The sequence below is a fragment of the Ostrinia furnacalis genome, unplaced genomic scaffold, assembly GCF_004193835.3.
Source record: "Ostrinia furnacalis isolate ACB-3 unplaced genomic scaffold, ASM419383v2 OfSCF1300, whole genome shotgun sequence".
NCBI classification, from domain to species: domain Eukaryota; kingdom Metazoa; phylum Arthropoda; class Insecta; order Lepidoptera; family Crambidae; genus Ostrinia; species Ostrinia furnacalis.
The window spans coordinates 838-22,354 of NW_021131539.1; the positions used below are offsets into that span (position 1 = coordinate 838).

A 21,517-nucleotide genomic window follows, 5' to 3' on the forward strand; every position below is an offset into this window, starting at 1 on the left:
TAGGACAGGCGGCAGTCTCAGGAGCGCCGGGCGCGCGCGGGCGTAGGCGCGCGTCAGAAGTAGATGAATTAAATGAGGAGCAGTCGACTGCCAGTGTACCATACTAATATTTTATTAATGCACTGTTTAAATAGTCTTTCACAAGTACTAGGAGTCCACAAGCTGCTAGGAGTTTAAAATGACAAAGTCTACTGTCCAAGCGTCCACTCACGGAGTTAGGACAGGCGGCCGTCTCAGGAGTTAGAAGTAGATGCTTAAACTGCCAGTGTCGTCCAAATTGCGACTTTATCCTAACATCAACAAAGTTCACTGTCCAAGTCCACTCACGGAGTTAGGACAGGCGGCAGTCTCAAGAGCGCTGGGCGCGTGCGGGCGGAGGCGCGCGTCAGAAGTAGATGACCAAAATGAGGAGCAGTCGACTACCAGTGCCATACTAATATTTTATTAACGCACTGTTTAGATTCTCTTTCACAAGTACCAGGAGTCCACAAGCTGCTAGGAGTTTAAAATGACAAAGTTCACTGTCCAAGCGTCCACTCACGGAGTTAGGACAGGCGGCAGTCTCAGGAGCTAGTGTTATCCGAATTCCGACTATCATAACGTTGAATAACATTACTAAAGGGCAGTTTTCACGTCAGTGCTCAGCTGTCAAGCTGTATCTGAATCTCGAATTTACCATACTAATATTAACGCACTGTTTAGATAGTCTTTCACAAGTACCAGTTGTCTTTCACAAGTACCAGGAGTCCACAAACTGCTAGGAGTTTAAAATGACAAAGTTCACTGTCCAAGCGTCCACTCACGGAGTTAGGATAGGCAGCAGTCTCAGGAGCGCTGGGCGGAAGCGCGCGTCAGAAGTAGATGACTAAAATGAGGAGCAGTCGACTGCTAGTGTACCATACTAATATTTTATTAACGCACTGTTTAGATAGTCTTTCACAAGTACCAGGAGTCCATAAGCTGCTAGGAGTTTAAAATGACAAAGTTCACTGTCTAAGCGTCCACTCACGGAGTTAGGACAGGAAGCAGTCTCAGGAGTTAGAAGTAGATGACTAAAATGATAAACAGTTAAGACTGCCACTGTTATCCGAATCGCGACTTTATCCTAACATCAACAAAGTTCACTGTCCAAGTCCACTCACGGAGTTAGGACAGGCGGCAGTCTCAGGAGCGCTGGACGCGTGCCGGCGGAGGCGCGCGTCAGAAGTAGATGACTTCTTCTTCGGCAGCGGGCGCGGGCGGCGCGCAGGCTTCTGGTGACCGCACGCGAAACTTGTCCGGCAGTTTTGGGTAGGTGTTTGTTCTGGAAGGTGGAATGCTGGTTAATTCGTTTCAGCCAAATGACGTCCACTGCTGGACAAAGGCCTCCCCCAAGGTTTTCCACAATGAACGGTCCTGCGCTGCCCGCATCCAGGCTCTTCCCGCGATTAATGCTGGTTAATATTAAGCTTGAAGTTCTTTAGTGTCGACTCATTATTGACGATTCATAAGACAGGTATTTTTTTTTTGTAAACAAGAGTAAGATGACAATCTAACGAAGTATTTCCGCGGATTGCGCGACGAGAATTTAAGGCCTGGTTCAGTCATGCGCGATAGCCACGCCGTGTCTGGGTGGTTCTTATTGGCGAGGCACTAAGCGTGTAATCGTGCGGTTAAGGCTTGATGAAAAAAAAATACATTAAAAATGTACGAGAACTACCCAGTAACCGTGCAATGGCGTTTAACGTTTACGGGCCTTTGGATTTGTATAACAATTTTGTTGAGGATCTGTTTGATTCGATCAGACCATATCAGAGGCTTTTAGAGTCTGACACCAGGGATAATTGACTTGTGACAATTGAATGCCTAAGCCCATTAAAATAAGTAGATATCTTTCAAAAATAGCGGATTATGGTAAATGCGTACTCCAAACTAATCGAAATGGACCAAAAACATCGAATGAATCGAATGACTAGGGGTTAAATATGTAACGCAGAATTTCACCGTTCAATGATAGCGTTAAAACAATTCAAACAGCATACCTGGTGGCCCTGTTGTTGAGCTGTTGGTGCGAGGGCAGCGGCGCGGGCGAGCTGCCCGTCCGTGTGTGGTGGATCACTAAGCCTTGGTTCGTAGCCTGTAACAACACCAGCATTATATCCTTGTGGGTAGAACCACAGAATAATAATAAGTACTACGTACAGAAGTTTTACTTCGCGAATGTATTTAAAAAAATGTATGCTCAATGTCATTAACAATATGGTGTAATTTAGTCTGTCTCAAGAGTCAAGGACCATTTTGTTGACAAACGTCAGTGATCGGCACTGCGCCGAAGCTATAGGGCTGACTTCGGTAAAATGATGTGACGTGAGGTGCCAAACTGCGGAAAATGGCGGAGGAAATACATGATTTAGCATGAATTATTATGAATAATATTCACTACTTATTTACCTCTCAGTGTCTTTCTTGAGGCAACTTAAAAAAGTACATTCTGTGTTTTTACTATTATTTAGGCAGTTAAATACTGCACGGTATTTAGTACACCATTTTCTTTATTTTCTTCTATCATGCACAAGAATTACGCGTGCGTGAGTCAATGTTTGCTCGTATGTGAGGCCTTGTCGAATAGTGTCCTGTAGGTGGGCCATCGTCCGTGTTTTGTTTTCGATGTAAACTCGCAGAGATGAACAGGCCTGGTAGAACCAATATGGTGTGGAATGATTACTTTTACCCATACCATATTTCGAACTCCCTCTCGGATATCTGTATATCTGGCAGATCACTAATTGGGACATGTAAAAAATATTTGTGTTCTAAGAGGCAACTTAGACTACGCTGAGAGTAAACTTTTCATTATTTTAGCTATTGGCATGAGGTTGATTTATGTTTAGGCATCTACAGCTTACAAAGTTACATCATTTTTTAACTCATTTTGCTTATTTAAAGCGGATTCCAGATGATTAAATAAATAGATATGAAGTTTTTCACAATTTTTCGAATGGGTCACTTTTAATATAGCGTAACTTTAAGTGTCCCACTGATGTAAAATGTTCTCATGCTACATACTCGTACAATAACGAGTTAGAATTTACAATTTTGCTCAACCTTAGGGTTAAAAGGCCTAAATGAGCCTATGGAGTCATGAAAACGACGTCTCAAGTTTAAGTACCTATTGTAGAAAATCCTCATCAACCTCCAGTATAATAAAAAAATCATGCTCTAAACACCAAAAGCTGAACAGATAAAATGGTTGTTACACAAGAACAGTGGTATACCAAATCTACAAGATTTTATACTTAAGCGGCTGCGGTGTGAAGCGAAAGCCAATTGTGCCGTGGGTAGAAGAATATTACTGCTATATCAAATAATTTTGAAAAATTCATTGTTCAAACTGATTTTATGAACTCATATACTAGAGTATCATAGTTATGTAATTTAATAATGTTAGTGCCTTAACCCTCGGATAAGTTGGTTTGCATTTTTCAAACGAACGTAAAGTAAAAATTACTGCGTACCTAATTAAATTCATTTAAACAGGTTTTAACGCCGATGCCGATGCAACTCGGTCGAAACGTCAGGCAAATACAGGTAATATTTCAATATTATCTGTCCGCGTATCGCGTTAAAACCTGTTAAAATTAATTCAATTATGCAACGCGAAAGTTAAAAATTAAAATTAATTACTGTGTAATGTTCTTAAACGAACACATTGCAAGACGAATATCGGTTTGATTCAAATGTTCAAATAGTGTTTCCCCTTAAAAAGTTAATAAATAGATTAATCCATCATTATTTTCTTTGCTATCTGTTATTTAGGCTATCAATAGGCACAGACACAGGTCACTGAACATCAAAAAAATTATGACACTAAATTATATTTTGATATGTGCAAATAAAGAATTTTTATTTGATTTGATATGGCAACAAAAAGATTTTTTTATTTATGCTGTCCACATTATTTATTTACAGTATCTGCACAGCTTGAAATAACGGTATATTTGAATTTCTACGTAAAAAGACATGTGAAATAGCAACATTAACCTTCTTATATTTCATAAATATAAGATTTCTTATAAGATAAATCTATCTTTTTCCTACACATTGTTTGAAAACCAGTTTGAACAAATCAGTGGTACGATACACAACAACCAATTTGGAAGAGGCTACTACACCAACGGGTTTACTTACTATACTAAATTTGGCGTTAAAATACGTTCGGGTACTCGACGTCCTGTTGGCCCCAGAAAACAAACGGTCAACCATTTAATCTGTTTGAGGCGTCTATTCATCTCAACAAATATAACATGATAAATATAATAATGAAACAATAAACTTCAAGGTACGTAAGTACCATTATCGAATATCATCTATTGATCATTGACAACATTTCATATTTTTTGTAAAGCAAACTTTTGATTCCCATTTTTTTCCATTCTCAAGCCGAGCCTGTCAGGTTACGTCACCACCTCTCAAATCTTTTCCACAACCGTAAACTAAGTGATCCAACAAAGCTTTTGGATCTTAACCCATTAACGCCCAAATGAAAACTACGATCAATTTCACATAGCCAATGTTTATTTTCTTTATAAAAATACTTCAGAAATAATACTAAACAGAAAGAAAACCAAAAACAAAATCAGAAGTTAGGTTTTCAGGGGTGTACTAAGTTTAGTACAATGGGCGCTTATGAGTCATGTTGAGCAAAGCCTTCTCCATACTGGCTCAGTTTTTTCAGGCACTTGCCATAAGATGTTTTGACTCTATTGAAACACACAGTAATTTTAAGCTGTCAAATCAGCTTGTTTGCTGGTTTATTTTGACTATAACCATTATTTCATATTTCTTCTCCATCAACTAGAGCAAGATTACCTACTATTATTTATCTTTTATAGGTCAAATATGTGCGCTACTATAATATTTGCGGAATGCTAGCTGATCTAAGCGACTATATGAGTTTACTATGCAGTGCAGTCTGCATGCATTTGAAATTGTCATGTCCACCATATAAGCGAACAAGACCCATCCACCGCTTTTTTATTTTTACCTCAGTTTGGTAAAGTTCCATAGACTATCCATCTGATCTAACCCACTAATCTTTTTATTATGCTGGAGCTGGACACCCAGTGGTGCCTAACACTACTTTTTTTTATCAAGAGACCCCATATAATGACCTTTCCCAATGGTTCTAAAGCATCAAAATTTGTTCCAATAGTACCTAAAAAAAAATAATTTAAATCAAAAGTACTAAGGAATATTTCATTGATATCAACTTAGAAACAAGCACAGATCACAGAAACTAAAGGGAAATGTGACAAGGGACAAATTGGAACATATTGCTTGTGAAAGCAATGATGACAGTAGCGACGTCATTATGTAAACAGTTTATATTGCTTGCATAGTACTAAAGATTATTCGAACGTTGAATACTGATACCGCAATGGATAATGAGCACATAATTTGATTTCTTTGTGTGTGTGAATTTCTAATACGACACTGAGTTTCGAATTCAGCGCATTACTTAGCATCTCTCTATATTTCTATTGAACCAAGTTATCTCCAAAATAACATTCCACACCTTTTTAACCTAGTCAGGTAATAATTTTAATAAAATACGAAGCACGTCATCTATCAATAGGATATAAGGTACTTGATACAAATAAGGCCTACGTTCTAATAAGGCCTATACATCAGAAAACACAGATAAATAAATCCAACCGGGATAATACTTCAAGGACACGTACTCATATGCCCTACAACCCGGTAGAGTGCATGAGCGTCCCGATCCACGATCCCAGCACCAATTGGCACGCGTTCTTCTAAGGTGGTGGGTGATTTCGTGCTCTGTTATAAAAATCTGGCGATTTCATCTTAAATTTTCGGTAAAATGACGCTGTTTTAGATTAAGCTTTTCTTACTAATCGTTTCTAAATATTTCTTACTCGCTAATAATTACCTTAATTTGTACTACTGGCTATAGATGCATTATTTGTAAATTTTTAAAGACAACAAGAGCGAAATATCTAATAAGGCCTAGGCCTTATTTCAGCATGGTAGGCCATATTAGATGCTTATGTCAACATCTGATTACGGACAAATTCATTAAACTAAATGAGTCAAAGAGTAACGAAATATTTATTTAATAAGAATGTTACTAACAGCACAGAAAAAAAAAGAAAACAGAGTCGAAAAAGATTACAAAACCTGTAAAAAAAAGAAAAAAAAAATACAAATCCAATAAAAAATAAGAACAAAAGAAGCTGTATGTATAATTCTTAAGGAAAGGAGAATAAAAGCTGGTATTATCATGCCTGTCTCGAAGACAATGTAGCAGATATGCGACCATAAAGAACTGCTTTTGGTGGTATCACAAAGATTGTGTAAGAGTTCGTAAAGATGATTCAGAAGCCTTTTTATGCCCTGGTTCTAACAAAAATTGAGATCTCATTTTGTTTACAAAAATTCAAGACTAAATGATGTTCCTAAACTGATTTATTTAAAAGGTTTTATGTGTAGGCCTTATTCGAACACGGTGTTTTAATAACCCCTATACCAAAAAAATTGTATTGTTTGTTTTTGATATTATTTTTGATAATTTAAGTAAAGAATCATTACTTTGTTACTAGGAATATATAATTTTATCTATAATTTATGTATTATTCTTAATAAGTGGAATTTAAGTTTATCTAGAGATATACAATATATTTATGTTTACTTGGTATGTAAAATTTTGATAACGCAAACAAATCGACGTGTTTAATGTTATAAGACCGCATTTTGTTAAATACAGCCTCAATTTTAAGGTCTACAGGCATTTGAATCATATAGGCCTTATTCCGTGTAGGTGATTTATTAAAGCCAAAATCAGTGGTTTCGTAATTTGCTTATTTTGAATAGATTTAGTTAAAAATTGTGTTATTTTTTGTAATATTGCTAAAATTAAAGGATGGAAGAAGTTAATTAACCTTGTTTTTGTTGACTGGTGTTAATATTTATTGAAATATAAGCGTTTAAAGTTAGGTAGGCCTTATTTGTATCAAGTACCGTATATTTTAGAAGTTAATAAATTATGCATAAAATATAAACACTTTAGAAGTTTAGTTAAATCGTAGAATTTCTGAAAAACAAGTACTAAAATCGTACTGAAAAAAAAGTATTAACATGTTATCTAATTTATTTATTAGTTAACATGTTAATACTTTTTTTTTTAAACGTCGAATTTTATCAAAGATTTTGGACTAAAGTTTTTGAAAATATTTTATAGCCTACATAGAAAAAAATTAGGATTCTAAATCGTGAAATAAATTTTTTTCGGAGCCTATTGCCTCCAAACAAACAAACAAACAATTAAATCTTTCCTCTTTTATTAGTATAGATTTAACAACAAAACAAAACGCTTCTTTTTCTTCTTCACGAAACAAAACTCAAAGCGGATAAATAAATAAACAAATATTTGGACAATTTCACAGCGCCATCTAGTCCAAAAGTAGGCAACCAATATGCTTGTGTTAAGGGTGCTATCATAATGGATATACTTTTTTATAATTTATTTATTAAATTAAATACATGGTACCTACATATTATATAGTTACACCCAGATCCGTCAAAGAAATTAAAATTCATCATTTCAATTTCTGCTCGGCCGGCCGACTCGAAACAGCCTCTCGGCATAGTATCAAATGTATTTGGTCGCCGTACAAATCACCGCATTACGACACGAACGCACGTAAACGTTACGGCGGGAAAAATGACACAGGTCCTGCCTTGACGGGCGCTCGCGCCATACTAATCGATGTCGGCTTGCGCATTGTAATTTATACTGATATTCACATCAATATTTTGACAAAGTGGTTACTAATATTTAAACAATAACTGTAGAAATTAATTCTACAAGGAATATTCTTTATTTTGGGATACTTTTATTGCAGTTTATGCTGTGTTTTTAAACCAAAAACCACGATCAAAATGTGACGTTAATCTTCAAATTTGCCAAATTATTTTTAGATTTTACTCAATAATGGTAATGAAATTCAAGAATCTGTTTCATTAATGGACTACAAGAATATATGTCCGATGATTACTATATATTTTTAAGCTTATTATATGAGCATAAATAATAGATACAGGACTTTGAAAATGAGTCTGCGGCAATTTTTTCGTAAAATGGTTGTGGGAGATGGGGCACTGTGAATTAAGCAAAAGAGTTTTAGTAAATCCGTTTCATTAATGGTCAACAACAAGGATTGACCTATCTTTCGCAGTTATTAAATAATCTCTGGGTGTTGCTAAAGATAGTAATTCATGCTTCCAAAATCTTAGAAATTCGCACGAAAATGTAAAATGGCTCTTAAATTAAGGATGACATGAGAGAATACTCGTATAGGCCACATTCTCCGTTTGCCTCTAGTAAATTAGAGAGGGTCGTGCTCCTCTAAATGACCCGGTCATCATATTGATAACGACGATGATGACAATATGGTGATGATGATGATGATGAATACATATATTGTTTTAAACTTTCATGGTCACTAACATAAATGCAACAGTGCCGAAATATCGGGAACTCAAAATTAAGGTACATGGTAGCAATCCCGTCAGTAATAATGATGATGATGATGATGAAGAAGATGATTTAACTAAAACATCGTGTACTGACCTCGCTAGGCGACTCGTGTAAGCGGTGGTAACCCGGTGGTGGTTGCTGTTGACTCTTCCCACTTGCTAGTTTCAGCGGCAGTTGTTGTTTTACCATTTGCTGTAATTAATAGATTAAATTAATCAATGACAATGGAGTAATAACTATGTCAGTAAGACTAATGTCACCTATCTTTCTCACCACTGCAACTTCTTATTAACAGACTAGATCTACAGTTTTGCCTCTAACTTAATCTACAGTTTTGCCTCTGACGTAACGTGCTCTTCAGTACGTTATGACCTCATACTGAGCAGAGACCAATTTGGTACAATGTATTTTGCTTTTTAAGTTGATTGTACTTATTGTTTAATTTTTTGGTACCAAATAAATGTTTTTTCTTTCTTTCTTTCAACCAATGACAGTTGAGTTGTCCTAGGATGTCTAGTTATTTAATATATGAATGTGGGAGTGTGAAACGGAACGCAAGGGAGTGAGTGAGACGGAATGAATGAGTGAGGAAGTAAGAACGACGGGATTTAAACAGAAGACGAAAAGTATTAAGACGGTTCTAAGACGTTCCTATTTTTTGTGGTTTATCCTGGAGTAAATACAAATACAGCTGAAGAAATACAACCTGGGTTTCAATTCCTACAGCTTGGGGGCTCGTCCGGGATAGCCCAAGAAAAGGAAACACGACGATTCACGACGATTACGACGGATTGAGACGTGAGACGTATTTTCATCAATCATGAGACGACGACATAGCAAGCATGATTTCGAAGATGCGGAAGATGCTGGCCCGAGCAAGACCCTGGAGCAGCGCATACCTACTACTTTTGCCTATGCCGAGGAGCTGATCCCAAAATTTAGTGGTCGAGACCAAACTGTCACCGCATCAAGATGGGTCCAAGAGGTGGAGGAGAACGCTGAGATCTTTGGTTGGTCACCATTACACCAACTCATTGTGGGACGCAGATCACTCATTGGAACAGCGGCACTCTGGTTGCGGTCGGAGAAGCCATTCAGGTCGTGGGACGAGTTCAAAACTGGTTTACTCAAAGAGTTCCCGGATTCGTTAGACGTAAAGACAGTCCACGAAATGATGAGTGCGAGAAAGAAGGCCAATAGTGAGAGCTGTACTGATTACCTACTTGTCATGAAGGAGTTGGGAAGGCGCGGGAAAATGCCCGACTACGTCGCAATAAAATATATCATAGACGGCATTGTTGACGTAGAAACCAATAAAATCATGCTGTACGGTGCAACTACATACGGTGAGCTGAAAGAGAAACTGAAAGTATACGAGACAGTAAAGGCGAAAATGGTGGATGAACGACGTAGACCCTCCAGTAGCAGCACGACGGCACCGGTAAATTACAATAAGACGACAAGACCAAGATGTTTTAACTGTGGAGGAAGCAACCATATTTCGGCTCAATGTTTTCACAAGGAAAGAGGGGTTAAATGTTTCCGGTGTAATGAGTTTGGACACAGATCTAGTGAATGTTCAAAACCTGCAAATCATCAACAAGTGACCAGTGAAAATTCAAAATGGCAGTCAGACAATCGTCAGCAACGTCATGCCAGTCCGAAACGAGCGATGTTCACGAAAACACCCGAACGATACAGTGTTGCCAACACGACGCAATCAACAACTGACTGGAGATCGAAACCGAACGTAGAACGAAACGCAGAACTGACAGATGACACTTCTGCCAACTTGATGGTATCGGACGTAAACAACAAAAGTGTGAAAACATCGAGGCCGCTAAAAGAAGTTCAATTTGTTGACAACAACGCGATAACTACGGCGAGTCTTATTGATACGGGCAGCGAGGTGAATCTCATGACGGAAGACGTGTACAAAACTATCGGCTCCCCAAAATACGACGACGGAAGATGTTTGACGTTGAGTGGACTCGGACGGACCGAAGTTGTCCCGTTGGAAAAAGATGATCAAGTTGTAGTACACGACATAGACGACTCTAGACACATGACTGAAATTGAGAAAATATTAGAAGACTGCAAGCCTACAGATGAAATAAAGAAAAGTAACGACTGTCAGATTGAACACCGACCTGTATCACGTATGAAACAAGCCGACGTCCTAAGCTGTTTAGTACTTACCGAGACGACTGCACGACTGAAGAAAGCACAAGATGAAGACGAACATATTCAGATGCTGAAAGAATCCTACCAGAATGACATGTTGTACCAAGAAAGAGATGAAGATGAATTATTATTTGTAGTACCGGAGAAGACGCAGAACGAAATTATAAGAGAGAATCACGAGGGAGGGAAAGAAGGACTGTTTAACCGGATTAATAAAGGAGATGATGAACTTGTTAAGATGATAGAAGAGGAAAACGTAGAAAGAATGAACGAGACAAGACCAGAGTTAAGAGAAAAGGCAAGAGAATGTGTGGAGACAATTCAAGATGGAAGTGTTAGAGTTTATAACAAGAAAAGAAAGAAAGCTAGAACATACGAGAAAGATGATTATAAGAATTGTATTAAACAAGATTAGTTATAAGACGCTTTAATGTAAAATTTTGAAATGAAACAGTCCGAGGGCGGACTGTACGCAGGATGGCCGAGTGTGGGAGTGTGAAACGGAACGCAAGGGAGTGAGTGAGACGGAATGAATGAGTGAGGAAGTAAGAACGACGGGATTTAAACAGAAGACGAAAAGTATTAAGACGGTTCTAAGACGTTCCTATTTTTTGTGGTTTATCCTGGAGTAAATACAAATACAGCTGAAGAAATACAACCTGGGTTTCAATTCCTACATGAATAGTCCGTGACCGTCACTCGGCAAGGGAAACACTGAAAACCAGCGTCGTGGCCTTTGTCGCCGTGGGTCACGTGCTGAGTGGGAGTGGGCATTGCTGTTAAAAGAAGGTAGCACTGCTCAGTACCTCGAGCATGAACAATTTGCGTATGCGACAAAATTCGATACTCAAACTTCGAATTAAACGATAACGTGACAATTTTGATTGTCAAAATAAGTTTCGTGCAACTATTTCTCATACTAAGTTCACTTTACGACACGTTCACAAGGGCGCTGTTAGTTCTCGTTCTAAGTCTTTTGATGGCGATTCGAATATGCAAACGGTTCGAAGTCGAAAGTTTTTCGTGCTAGAGGTCCGGTTCACTCTTGATTTTTCTGTCCTAATATTATACCTAAGTGCCACTGTTACGTCTATACGTATGTCTATCTTTGTGTGATGTCTATTCTAATAAATGTTTCTTTTTTTTTTTCTTTTAGTGTTCGGGAATTTCTATAGTCTGGTCCTGGAGCACGTAGAATTTTGTCCAATGACCCCAAGCTACCCATCCTTATCGCTCGCGCGTATTTATGTTGCTGTCGCGCTCGCACACTCACTGCGGGCGCGCGTCGCACAGTCGCGACAGCAATATAATTACGCGCGGGCGATAAGGATGGGTAGCTTGGGGTCATTGGACAAAATTCCAGACCAGACTTTAGGTAAAACATTTGTACTTACAATGGCGGGCGCACGCACAGTGGCGCGCGTCTCGTTGTGCGCGGAAAGCAACTGCGGCGGTGGTAACGAGGCGCGCACCGAGCACGCGCTCGCCGAACATTCGGAGCCGGTGGAGCCGCGGTTGTCTGTCAATACACGTTATTTACTTAATTACAACTTATATTCACGTAAAACATTAGAAAGTGTAATGCTAAATATTTTGGTATATAGAAATAACACTTGTAGTCCATTCCATTTATTTCAATTATTTTAAATTATTATTAATTTGTTATTTCACAAATAATAATTACTCGTTTGCCCCTCGTACTAAGCTAAATTTGCTTGTGTCACGAGTGAGCTCACCACAATAGTCAAGCTGCGGCGGGGACCGAACCCGCGTTCCCCGGACCACGAGTCGACCAGTCCGACCCCTTCACCGTTCGGCTGTCGTGGCTTCGTAACGGTACAAAAGGCAAACTTAATGCCGTGTGGCATTCTCCGCCAATTAACTAATTAAGATAAAAGAATCGACAAAAATATGTTTCTACATGCCCCAGAACAAGTAACGTGTCCAAGGCCCGAGTGACACTTAACACACTCGGTCAACGATAACCCCTATTATGACATCTCTCAAAAACCACTTACTTCGCCATTTCGGCTCTTTCCGCCGCGTGGTGTCACTGACACTGGAGTCTGGCGATAACGTGCCAACACTAGCTATTTCCTCTTGCGAACCGCCTGACAAAAAAAAAACAAATTGTTATAATATGAAATATGATAAGCACCAGCTCAATTAGATAAATATTATTTTTAGTTTGTCATAAATTTCAATTCGAATTATTTATTAATTCAAAGGCACTTTACAAAGCACTTATGCATGTCCTAAATATAGCTTGGCCTACCATCACTTCGGGACAACATATTGGCCAGTACTGTGAAGAATAAGTAATTAAAAGCCTCCTCTCTTTTAAAGACTTCTTACTTTAATGCATTGAAGTCTATAGTATATTGAATACTTGCTACACTAATAGAGTAAGGCTGAGTTGCACCACCTAATTTTGACCGTAACTATAACGATAACCGTACCTCTAGCATGAACAACTTTCGTCTTCGAATCGTTTGCGTATTCGACAAAATTCGATACTCAACCTTCGAATTAAACGATGACGTGACAATTTTGATTGTCAAAATAAGTTTCGTGCAACCATTTCTCATACTAAGTTCACTTTATGCCACGTTCACAAAGGCGCTGTTTTAGTTTTCGTACTAAATCGTTTGATGGCGATTCGAATACGCAAACGACCGCATACGATTCGAAGTCGAACGTTTTTCGTGCTAGAGGTACCGGTGCTTTTTGTATGAAGTTTGACTGAATTTTGACGTTTGTTAAAGTTAAATTAAGACGGTGCAACCTAGCCGAAGTCATACCGTGCTGTTGTAACCGCTCCAGCCGCCTGTACAGTCTTTCTCTCTGCTGCTCCACATCTTTCTGTTGCTCGGCCAATTCCTCCCTCGCCTCTTGGAGTTGACGTTTCTCTGTAAGTAATTAGTTATTAATCTATTGTTATAGTAGATAAAGGTTTACAGTTACACCACGTTTCTGTTCAGAGGTTGTACCCGCGTAAGTTTCGGTTTCTCACAAAAAGTGTTTATGCGCTTTACAGAACCACAATAATGGATTTCTACCGGCGGACGAACGTTACGTGACGGACCGACGACATCATAAAGGTAGCAGGAAGGCGCTGGACGCAGGCTGCTACCAACCGGGCAACATGGAATGCATTGGGGGAGGCCTATGTTCAGCAGTGGACGTCTTAAGGCTGAGATGATCAGTAATTGATTTCTTATCAAAAACATCCAATAGCATCATTTCAGTCACAGCACATCCACTGCTGAACATAAGCCACTCCTAATAATTTCCATATTGGCCGGTTGGTAACGGCCTGCATCCATTATAAGGTCAATCGTCCACCTTGTAGGTAGATTGACGTCCTACCTACGCTGCGTGGCCTCCATTTCAGAACCTTCCTGCCTGTGAGACCAGAACCTTGCTGCCTCGGGCCTGTGAGACTCACCGGCGGCGATGGCCCTGGTGTCGGTGGCCCGCGAGGCCTCCCACGAGGCGCGGTCGGCTGTCAGCTTGGCCTGCGCGTGCCTCAGTTCTTCTAGTTGCGCGTCGTGGGAGCGCCGCGTGCCTCGGGCCTGTGAGACCAGAACCTTGCGGCCTCGGGCCTGTGAGACCAGAACCTTGCTGCCTCGGGCCTGTGAGACTCACCGGCGGCGATGGCCCTGGTGTCGGCGGCCCGCGAGGCCTCCCACGAGGCGCGGTCGGCTGTCAGCTTGGCCTNAGAACCTTCCTGCCTTGGGCCTGTGAGACCAGAACCTTGCTGCCTCGGGCCTGTGAGACCAGAACCTACCTGCCCCGGAGCCTCTGAGACCAGAACCTTGCTGCCTCAGGCCTGTGAGACCAGAACCTTGCTGCCTCGGGCCTGTGAGACCAGAACCTTGCTGCCTCGGGCCTGTGAGACTCACCGGCGGCGATGGCCCTGGTGTCGGCTGCCCGTGAGGCCTCCCACGAGGCGCGGTCGGCTGTCAGCTTGGCTTGCGCGTGCCTCAGCTCTTCTAGTTGCGCGTCGTGCGAGCGCGCTGCGTTGCCGCCGCTTGAACGCCACGCGCAGACTTGTGCTTCTAGGCTGGAAAATAAAGCATATAGTCATGTGATAGGCTTTTGACAGTGACGCAACGGACTTAGCCTAGCCTAGGTTCAAAGTCAAAGTCAAAATTTCTTTATTTGTTTAGACTAATAAATAGTTCTTACAAATCGTCATTTTGCTCTTAAGGAGCCTCTACATGTCTCATAATCTTTTTACCCTACCAGCGTTTCGAGACCAACATTTGGCAAGTGCTGAGAAGAAGCGCCGCAACAAACTCAGTCACCACTGTGTTCCTAAATTTCAATTCGATTGGCTGACTGAAAACATTGAAAACTGAAAGATAAAGGGATGCCACTTGGATGGTGATTAATGTCTTCAAAAGTATTAGCACTGTGCGGAATTTTGTATTTCACAGCCAATATCGGACACAAACTAGCTTTCCTAACCCACAGTGTGTGTTTGTTTCAGCCAAATGACGTGTGTTTAGTGGTCAATTATTACAACATTACTCAGATAAAGTGACCTTTTCTGACATTATTGTAACTGAGACATTATTATGAACTTGTTGTATTAATTAATTAGATTCCAACTACTGTATATAAAATATTTGCATGCATTCTTTGATGAAGCAGAACATGAGCACATTTCAACATGTAACACCGATATTTAATTAATATTATGTATACCATGTTTTAAGCAAATAAATAAATTATCTTAAAAACTACGTCACTACGTCTACTCTTTGACCTAGGAGGAGTGGCGAGTCACTGCCACGCTTCTTTAAACCTAGGTAGGATAGCGTGCTGTAGCTTAAGGGCCGCGTCTCCCTCCACTTGCTCTAAGAGCCGAGTCACTATCACACCCCTATCTCCCCTCACCTGTGTATGGTGGTGAGCTGCTGCCACACGATGCAGGTGAGCGTGTATAAAATTCATAAAATTCATTTATTTTTGCAAATAGGCTTTAAAAAAGCGCTTTTACACGTATATCGCGTGCTGTAGCTTCAGGGCCGCGTCTCCCCCCACTTGCTCTTAGAAACGAGCCACTGCCACGCCCCTTTAGCCCTATCTCCCCTCACCTGTGTATGGTTGTGAGCTGCTGCTACACGATGCAGGTGAGCGTATATATCGCGTGCTGCAGCTTCAGGGCCGTCTCCTCCCACTTGCTCTAAGAAGTGAGTCACTACCACGCCCCTTTTACACCCTATTTCCTCTGACTCAATCTCCTCTAATTACAACGTAGCCCTACTACTTATAGGCTCACTTGCGTATGGCGGTCAGTTACTTAAACATGATTCAGATAACAGTAAGCTTAAGTGCCGTGTCTCCTTCAATTTACCCGAGAAGGCGTGGCAACCTACTGCCACGCCCCTTTTTCTCCCTATATCCCCTGACCCCCATCTCATTCACTGAAAATCAGTGTCTTGGCAGTTACACTGTCAATATAGTACTGAGTGGGTGACCTTTTTAGCAACTTTTATCGTCTCGTTTTTTTTTTTATAAGAATGTCGTTTGTTGCCAAATAACATTATTTTCTTTCTTTCTTCTTTCTTACCTGTGTATGGTGGTCAGTTGCTGCCACACGATGCAGGTGAGCGTGTATATTGCGTGCTGTAGCTTCAGGGCCGCGTCTCCTCCCACTTGTTCCAACAGCCGCGGCGAGCCACTGTCCGCCTCTTTAGCCCTGTCTCCTCGGCGAGCCACTATCACGCCCCTCTAGCCCTATCTCCCCTCACCTGTGTATTGTGGTGAGTTGCTGCCACACGATACAGGTGAGTGTGTATATCGCGTGCTGTAGCTTCAGGGCCGCGTCTCCCCCCACTTGCTCTCCTCGGCGAGCCACTGCCACGCCTCTCTAGCCCTATCTCCCCTCACCTGTGTATGGTAGTCAGTTGCTGCCACACGATGCAGGTGAGCGTATATATCGCGTGCTGCAGCTTCAGGGCCGCGTCTCCCCCGACTTGCTCTAAGAAGCGCGGCGAGCCACTGTCCACTTCTTTAGCCCTGTCTCCTCGGCGAGCCACTATCACGCCCCTCTAAAGCCTGGTCCGTGAGCACGTAGAATCCCGTCCAATGACCCCAAGCTACCCATGCTTATCGCTCGCGCGTAATTATATTGCTTGGGGTCATTGGACGGGATTCTACGTGCTCACGGACCAGGCTTTAGCCCTATCTCCTCTCACCTGTGTATAGTGGTGAGCTGCTGCCACACGATACAGGTGAGCGTGTATATGGCATGCTGTAGCTTGAGGGCCGCGTCTCCCCCCACTTGTTCCAACAGGCGCGGCGAGCCACTGTCCGGCCCTTCTGGCTCGCCCTCCCCTGGTGTGTCTGTTGACATTCGAAGCGATACCCCTGTGAAGAATTTTATTTTATTTTTTTTTATTTATTTACACTTTTGCACATACATATGTACAGTGGCGGACTTAATGCCAGGTGGCATTATCTGCCAAATTAATTATTGGCTTTAGAAAAATACTAAGTTTTGATAAGCGTGAGAAATAATAATATTGTCTATTTCGGATATTTCGATTATTTGTGGACATTTTGCGTCCCGGTTGTCATTTTGAGAAGTTGTCATTTTGATGACTAAGCCACGAAATTGACTCCACTCGACTCGACTCCGAGGCTTGTTACCGATGAAACTCGCGAAGGCATATGCGCTCGACTATCGTATTCCTCGTTTCATCCACGAAGACGCGCCCCACCATTCTTCCGCTAATGTTTGAGTGTTATCGGTACACGCTAAATTATTTATGAGTGCACATGCACACTACAATAATGACGCTCGGATTGTTCCGATCAAAAATTTGTGGGGCGGGTCTTCGTGGATCAAACGATCTATAAACTAGTAACTAATATTACTGCCACCGATTGCTGCTTGCTGCGTCTAGGGCTAAGGAGTTCGTTTCAGCCGAATGACGTCCACTGCTGGACAACGGCCTCCCCTAAGGATTTCCACAAAGACCGCTTCTGCGCCGCCCGCATCCAGGCACCTCCCGCGACCTCATAAGAAGGCTCAAGGTCACCCAAAGGGCGATGGAACGTCCTAAATGAGGAGATCCACAGGAGAACTAAAGTAACTGACATAGCCCGCAGAATCGCTAAAATCAAGTAGTAGTGGGCGGGGCACATAGCACGCTGATGGCCGGTAGGGCAGAAAAGTTCTCGAGTACCACGAGCCGGAAGACATACGCCCGTATTCACAAACATTACTATGAGGTCTCACAGTGCGCGTGGACGTACAGGGTGACACACGAACCAATCACAGAGCTCTATTCAACGCTGTACAAATACAACAAAAATACAAAATATTTTATTCATACAAACAAGTCACATAACAAAGTTTTGGATCTAAAAGACAATGCCGGAAATTGGCGTCTTTTTTTTTTCGCGCGGCCATCGACCAAACTTAGTTTTTTGATTACAAAATAGTGTAATAAACCAAACTTACTATGGCATGTATACCTCTAAACTCAGTCTGAACTGAGTTACGAGCATTAGAAGTTTGATGATTTTCATACTAGATTTGCTTTTTGCGCGCAAAGTTTTGTAAGAAATTGCAACAAAATAGTGAGATTGTATGTGTAAACAAACAATACCATCCATTAAAGGCTCCAGACATCAGTATGGAGCAGAATCAGCGCAATAAAAAAATAGCGCAATATTTTGTTGCAATTCCTTACAAAACTTGCGCACAAAAAGCAAATCTAGTATGAAAATCATCAAACTTCTAATGCTCGTAACTCAGTTCAGACTGAGTTTAGAGGTATACATGCCATAGTAAGTTTGGTTTATTACACTATTTTGTAATCAAAAAACAAAGTTTGGTCGATGGCCGCGCGAAAAAAAAAAGACGCCACTTTCCATACAAAATCTGGCATTGCCATTTGTCGGCCGTTTGGTGTAGTGGTTCAGAACGGACTACTATGCCGGGACGGTTCGATTCCCGGCCGGGCAGAAATTAAAATGATGAATTTTAATTTCTGTGACGGGTCTGGGTGTGACTATGTATAATATTTATGTATTTAAAAAAAAAAAGTATATAAGTAGTATATCCGTTAAGCTAGCACCCATAACACAAGCATTAAGTTGCTTACTTTGGGGCTAACTGGCGCTGTGTGAAATTGTCCAAAGATTTATTTATTTATTTATTTAATCCTTTTAAGTTTTATCAACGTGTGTTAGGATCAGACCGCTCTGTCTAAATACAATAATGAAAACAGATTCGTTGAAATGACGTTAAATGTTACTTAAATAATGTTACGAGTTAGTGTTATATGTGAGAAGTAGAATTAAATAGACATATAAGTAAATAGATATATAAGTAATTAAATAATCTATACTAATATTATAAAGAGGTAAAGTTTGTGTGTTTGTATATTTATTAAATTGCAAGGGGCAATCACGGGATCTACTGAACCGATTTTAAAAGTTATTTCACCAATAGAAAGCCACAAAATTGCTGAGTGTCATAGGTTATACCTAGTCTGGTCGTAAGTTCTGTCACATGATCATAACTTTTGAATTTTGAATGAAGGTCTCAAAAATATTTATTGAATTAGAATTTAGAATATTTAATGAAATTAAAAATGTGCACTGTTTTGAATTTTATTTGTTTTTAAATATGTAGTGGACGCATAAAGAAGACCGAACAGTAGTTGTCACGCAGCATTGGTGCGGTTACGCGCGAAAGCAGATTTTCGATGTGCTGAAAAAAATTAATTAAATATTAATTTTACGTTTATCGTTTCATCATACGATATAATGAAGTTTTAAGTGTAGAAGACACAAAACAAAAGTAATTGTTCTTGCACAGTTAGGACTCCAGCAGCGTTCAAAGCTGCGAAGGCGCGAACTCAAAAAAATCCCATGCGTTAGCAGACTGCCTGCCCTGGAGGTAGGCTTAAGCAGAACCAGGGTGAAATTGGTATTTATGAAGACTAAAGGCTTCAAACTTTTTGAATAAAAATCAAAAATTACTTGGATGCGCGTTTAAAAGACCTGAGATTGAAAAAATCCCACGTTTTGCTTAAGCGGTACGCGGGAAAAAAGTACATTGAATAACATTTTTCGAATGTTTTTATATACCATGGAGGAGAGTTACAAAAAAACAAAATGATAAGTTGGATGCGTACATCAATGAAGAAGCACCAGCTTAATTTAGGCTGTCCATCTAGGCCAGCTTTTATCGTCACTCAAGGTTTGGTAACATGTCTCAAATTTGGGCTTTTTTGAGGTATTTTTTGCATGAAAGGCATAAAAACGAATGCCATTCTGTATCAAAATTCAGTTCTCACAAAGCTTATAGAACCTTTTTCACATATCATGCCCAATAACAGACACTGGGAGTTCCAGCAGGATTCTGAGCCAGCTCATAGAGCGAAAAGCGCGCAAAACCCGCTCGCAGGGCGTAAAATTGACCTCAGCCGGCACGAAGTCTGGCCCTCATCCAGTCCAGACTCTAATCCGTTGGATTACAAAATATGGCAACATTTGGAGAGGAAGGTCTGCTCTATACCTCATATTGATTTGGAGTCTCTCAAGGCATCCTGTATTAAACCAGCCGCCGATATTGATACGAAACTCGCTCGTGTTTCTAGAGACCACTGACCGGGCAGTTTGAACCCTTGTATTCATAATTGCGAGGAAAATTTGAAATAATTTTTATAAGCATAAAATCTTTGTTTTAATACCTTTCTATTGGTATATAAATGATTACCGTAAAAACAAATTTAGTATCAATTATTTCACTATAAACATGTGACAGAACTTATGACCCGACTAAGTATAAAAAAACCGAAAAATTCCACGCGGGTGAAGCCGCGGGCGGAAAGCAAGTAAATAATAATAATACACAAATACTTGTAGAGAAAATAAAAGTATACACTATGTCCACAGTTCGCACCTTTCACCTGCAGATAGTAGCCATAGAAGTGTAAACGTACGTTTGATTTGCTGCTTCACTTAAGCAAGCATTGTTTGTGAATACGGGCGGTAGTATGGGCAAGCTCGCCCCTAGGCTAAGGTTACGGTTTCGGCACTTACCCCGAGGCTTGTTGCCATCAAAACCGGCAAATGTATCGGCACGGCGCGGCAGTGCCGGACTCTCGTATGCTCGCGAATGCCTTTCGCCAGCGGAACTGGTGCTGCAGCCGAGGTTACTGCTCTCTCTCTCTCTCTCCTCTCTCTCTCTACTCACCCCTAGGCTTGTTCCCGTCAAAACCGGCAAATGTATCGGCACTATTCGGCACGGCGCGGCAGTGCCAGACTCTCGTATGCTCGCGAATGCCTTTCGCCAGCAGAGCTGGTGCTACGGCCAAGGTTACTGCTCTCTCTCTCTCTATCCCTTTCTTTCTCTCTCTCCTCTCTCTCTCTCTCTCTCTCTCTACTCACCCCTAGGCTTGTTCCCATCAAAACCAGCAAATGTATCGGCACGGCGCGGCAGTGCGGGACTCACGTATGCTCGCGAATGCCTTTCTCCAGCGGAGCTGGTGCTACGGCCAAGGTTACTGCTCTCTCTCTCTCTATCCCTTTCTCTCTCTCTCTCTCTCTATCTACTCACCCCTAGGCTTGTTCCCGTCAAAACCGGCAAATGTATCGGCACGGCGCGGCAGTGCGGGACTCTCGTATGCTCGTGAATGCCTTTCGCCATCAGAGCTGGTGCTACGGCCAAAGTTACTGCTCTCTCTCTCTCTATCCCTTCCTCTCTCTCTCTCTCTCTCTATCCCTTTCTTTCTCTCTCTCTCTCTCTCTCTACTCACCCCT

The 21,517-nt window shown here is 41.0% G+C and overlaps 1 protein-coding gene across 1 annotated transcript; it reads right to left on the reverse strand.

The window, feature by feature from the left end:
* Positions 1-912: 912 nt before the first annotated feature.
* LOC114352270 (uncharacterized) lies at positions 913-20,927 on the reverse strand. The gene is made up of 9 exons (XM_028303802.1): positions 20,798-20,927; positions 16,933-17,104; positions 14,629-14,789; positions 13,525-13,632; positions 12,742-12,834; positions 12,118-12,242; positions 8,633-8,731; positions 2,022-2,116; positions 913-1,303 (listed from the first exon to the last, which is right to left on the reverse strand). Exons 2-9 carry the CDS (start codon positions 17,088-17,090, stop codon positions 1,201-1,203), a joined length of 942 nt encoding a protein of 313 aa, XP_028159603.1. The 5' UTR covers positions 17,091-17,104; positions 20,798-20,927; the 3' UTR covers positions 913-1,200.
* Between the last annotated feature and the right edge of the window lie 590 nt (positions 20,928-21,517).

What these genes read in the sequence shown, in the direction of transcription:
- LOC114352270 (XM_028303802.1), bottom strand. Translation starts at nt 17,090, where the DNA reads ATGTCAACAGACACACCAGGGGAGGGCGAGCCAGAAGGGCCGGACAGT. An exon ending in CTGTGCGTGCGCCCGCCATT is followed by an intron (nt 8,732 to 12,117) that starts GTAAGTACAAAT and finishes TATTAATTACAG; the next exon opens with CAAATGGTAAAACAACAACT. An exon ending in CTCAACAACAGGGCCACCAG is followed by an intron (nt 1,304 to 2,021) that starts GTATGCTGTTTG and finishes TCCACCTTCCAG; the next exon opens with AACAAACACCTACCCAAAAC.